Raw genomic sequence first — 3,066 nt, 5'->3', positions numbered from 1 at the left:
ATCAAACAAAATCTTCCTATGTGGTTACAAAAAACTGATACCAACTTGATGCACATTAATAAATGTGCATGAAAGAAAGAGAGAGGGGGGAGAGGGGGAGGGAGAGAGAGGGATAGAGACAGAGACACAGAGAGAGAGAGACAGAGAGAGAAACAGAGACAGACAGACAGACACACACACACACACACACACACAGAGAGAGAGAGAGAGAGAGAGAGAGAGAGAGAGAGAGAGAGAGAGAGAGAGAGAGAGAGAGAGAGAGAGAGAGAAGATTATTTTCCTTCAGGAATCTGGGGTCTCAGATGCTAAGCCAAGCCTGCTGGAAAACCAGAGGAAGATTCCATTGTTCCTGATTCTGACGTCAAAGATTTGAACCAGGAAATAAAGGGAAGACTTCCTGGGGTGGGGCAGAACAAAACTGGTAAAGAACCATAGTATACTGTAGCAAAGTGTGGAAGACTTTTGACGAGAGCTGAGGTTTGATCTTCTCTCCCTTCCTATTTAAAATCTACATGAGGATGCTAAAATGCACAATCCGGGGGTCCTCTTGGACTCACAGTTCCTACTGGAAGAGCAGGTGGCAGTCATGATTTGCAGGTTGTATGCCAGTGTAGCAGTCATTCCTGAACTGAGAGGCCTTGTTCACTGTCATTCATGCCCTTGTGACCTGCTTGCATTTCTACAATTAATGGGATGCATTTCCAATGAGTGTACGTAGAAGTGAAACTTCAAGCTGAGAAAGTTCTAATTTATGCTAACCAATTTCTATCAGTTTTCATCCCATCTTCCAAGATAGTCATTTGTTCTTCCAAAATATTTCAGTTGCATTGGTGAAATCTTTATAACAGAAATCCTTATAACGTTTTATATCTCAATAGATCACTACATTAAACGAACAAAAATGCCCATAGTTTGTATAGAAGCAATTTATTTCCTTGATCTTTTCCACGTATGATGCCTAAAGAAACTAGCCATTTTTTTCATATAATGAATAAAGCCCAATTATTTCTTGATATGCTTAATAGATACTATTGGTGCTCATTGCACATCTTCTGAGAAAGCCTAAACCTTGTTAAAATATTTACAAAGATCCACTATCTCCAAATAAATAACAGATGCAGGTTAGGTAGTTTAACCTTTTAACTTTCATATTACAAACCTTAATTTATTTGTTCCAGCTTTGTACCTCGAAATTCGAGCCATTGATAAAGGAACTGATAAGGTATCCAGCCAACGCTTCTCATATTTTGGTTCATTAGCTGTGGGTGAAGAAGGTGATGATGGTGCCTGACCAGAATAAATAGAAAATAACAGTAAATACAGACCTCATTATGTAAAAAGCACAAATATTTTTTATGTGGATATGCTATTTTTCTAGGGTGAATATAACACAAGTAATAACACTGTTTGGAAAATTTAGATTGCATAGAAGAACTAACAATTTCTTTGACCATGAAATATTGGTGGGTCATTTCTCTCTATTCAATGTACAATAGTGCAGTTATTATTATTTTTGTTAAATACATAAACCTCACACCCAACTGGAAAGTTGGTTTATTGACAGCATTTTCTTCTCAACATCTTATTTTCTTCATTAGCATGACAATGATTGCAAAATTTCAACTTGCTTTTTCTACATTTGAAAGAATGGAAAGAAAATGTGCATAGCATATCTTGATATAGCTGATCGTGAAAAAGTTAAGTAGATTCCAGTTTGGTTAGTGGCTGGTTGGAGACCTGGAAATCCCAGGGCTGTAGTCTAGATTGGGGAGTTAAAAAAAGAAGAGAACAATGGCAAACTGTGCCCATGTTTTTGCCAACAAAATAACACAGATATATCCAGGTAATCAACAGTAGTTAAATATTACTATTACTTGACATTGGCATGACTTTATTCTGTATATACCAGTGGTTCTAAACCTGTGGGTTGGGACCCCATTTGGGGTTGATCGACCATTTCACGGGGGTCGCCAAGCAAGGCTGTCCGCCATTTTTTATGTCCGGCATTTTTTTCCCCTTTTCCGGCAGGTGCCTTACCTCCCTTGGGCTGGGCCAGCTGGTGGTCGGCCTGCTCCATCTCTGCCGCTTGCCAGCTACGCCTCGGCCGGCGCAGAGGGCGGAACCACGCATGCGCGGCGCTCCTGGGCAGGGAAAGTCCTCAACTTACGACCAGTTGGGTAGTCCTCGACTTACGACCGGTTTAGTCCTCGACTTATGACCGGTTTAGTCCTCGACTTACGACCGGTTGGGGTCGCGGCATTAAAAAGTTTGAGAACCACTGGTATATACTCTCCCCTTCTCTCCCTCCCACCCTTCCTCCCTCTCTCTCCCTCCCTCCCTCCCTCCCTCCCTCCCCCTCTCTCTCTCTCTCTCTCTCTCTCTCTGGGTAGGTAGACTAAGGAACATGATGCAGCATTAGAATTCCACTACTAAGACCTGCTTCATTTCCTGCATGACAACTGAATGTGCATATTTTGGAAAACTTGCAGAAAAGAATAACCCTTTTCAATGGATGATTCCTGTTTTTTTAAGTGTTCTCTCTCATGACATGGTAATGAATATATTTCTTTTATAACTGAGAGCAATTTGAAAAGCTGTGCTCTGCTCTTTTTTTCCCTTGAAGCTATGAAGGATTGCAAGGATATTTTTTTAAAAAACAGCCATCTAAGAAGTTCTCTCTTATTAGTTCTCTCTTATTAGTTAATTCTTCTTGTTGAAGAATCAACAAGGTATGCAATAAAAACAAGAAATAATTTTGGCTAGGGATATTCAAAGGCCTAAAGAGAAAAAACTAAAAGGCTAGCTTTGGTCCAGTTTCATAAATGCACCGTATGAAAAACACTACCTTAATAATCAATCATACCAATATTAAAATTACAGGATTGAGTTGCAGTCTTTCATTACAGAACATGAAAAAATTAGGTATGTCAGATAAGATCTTTGAAGTTTCAAACAAAACTGTGATAGATTATAATAGCGCACAATTATGACTCACTGGGTCTGGGAAATAACGTCTTTAATAGGATGCAGAGAAAAATAATATCCTTAGATGAACAAAATCTTGGT

The 3,066-nt window shown here is 39.5% G+C and overlaps 1 protein-coding gene across 1 annotated transcript in view; it reads right to left on the bottom strand.

Annotated features, from left to right (window-relative positions):
* Nucleotides 1-3,066, bottom strand: part of SNTG2 (syntrophin gamma 2) — a 214,003-nt gene that overhangs the window by 79,357 nt on the left and 131,580 nt on the right. The window contains exon 11 of the mRNA XM_015816873.1: nucleotides 1,160-1,325. Within this exon, the coding sequence (XP_015672359.1) occupies nucleotides 1,160-1,325 (166 nt within the window). The remainder of the gene's footprint in view (nucleotides 1-1,159; nucleotides 1,326-3,066) is intronic.

This window comes from Protobothrops mucrosquamatus, unplaced genomic scaffold (genome assembly GCF_001527695.2).
Source record: "Protobothrops mucrosquamatus isolate PMUCROS unplaced genomic scaffold, P.Mucros_1.0 scaffold515, whole genome shotgun sequence".
Lineage (NCBI taxonomy): Eukaryota > Metazoa > Chordata > Lepidosauria > Squamata > Viperidae > Protobothrops > Protobothrops mucrosquamatus.
The sequence above is the reverse complement of the archived record's forward strand: the minus strand, read 5'-3'. Positions and strand labels throughout refer to the sequence as shown.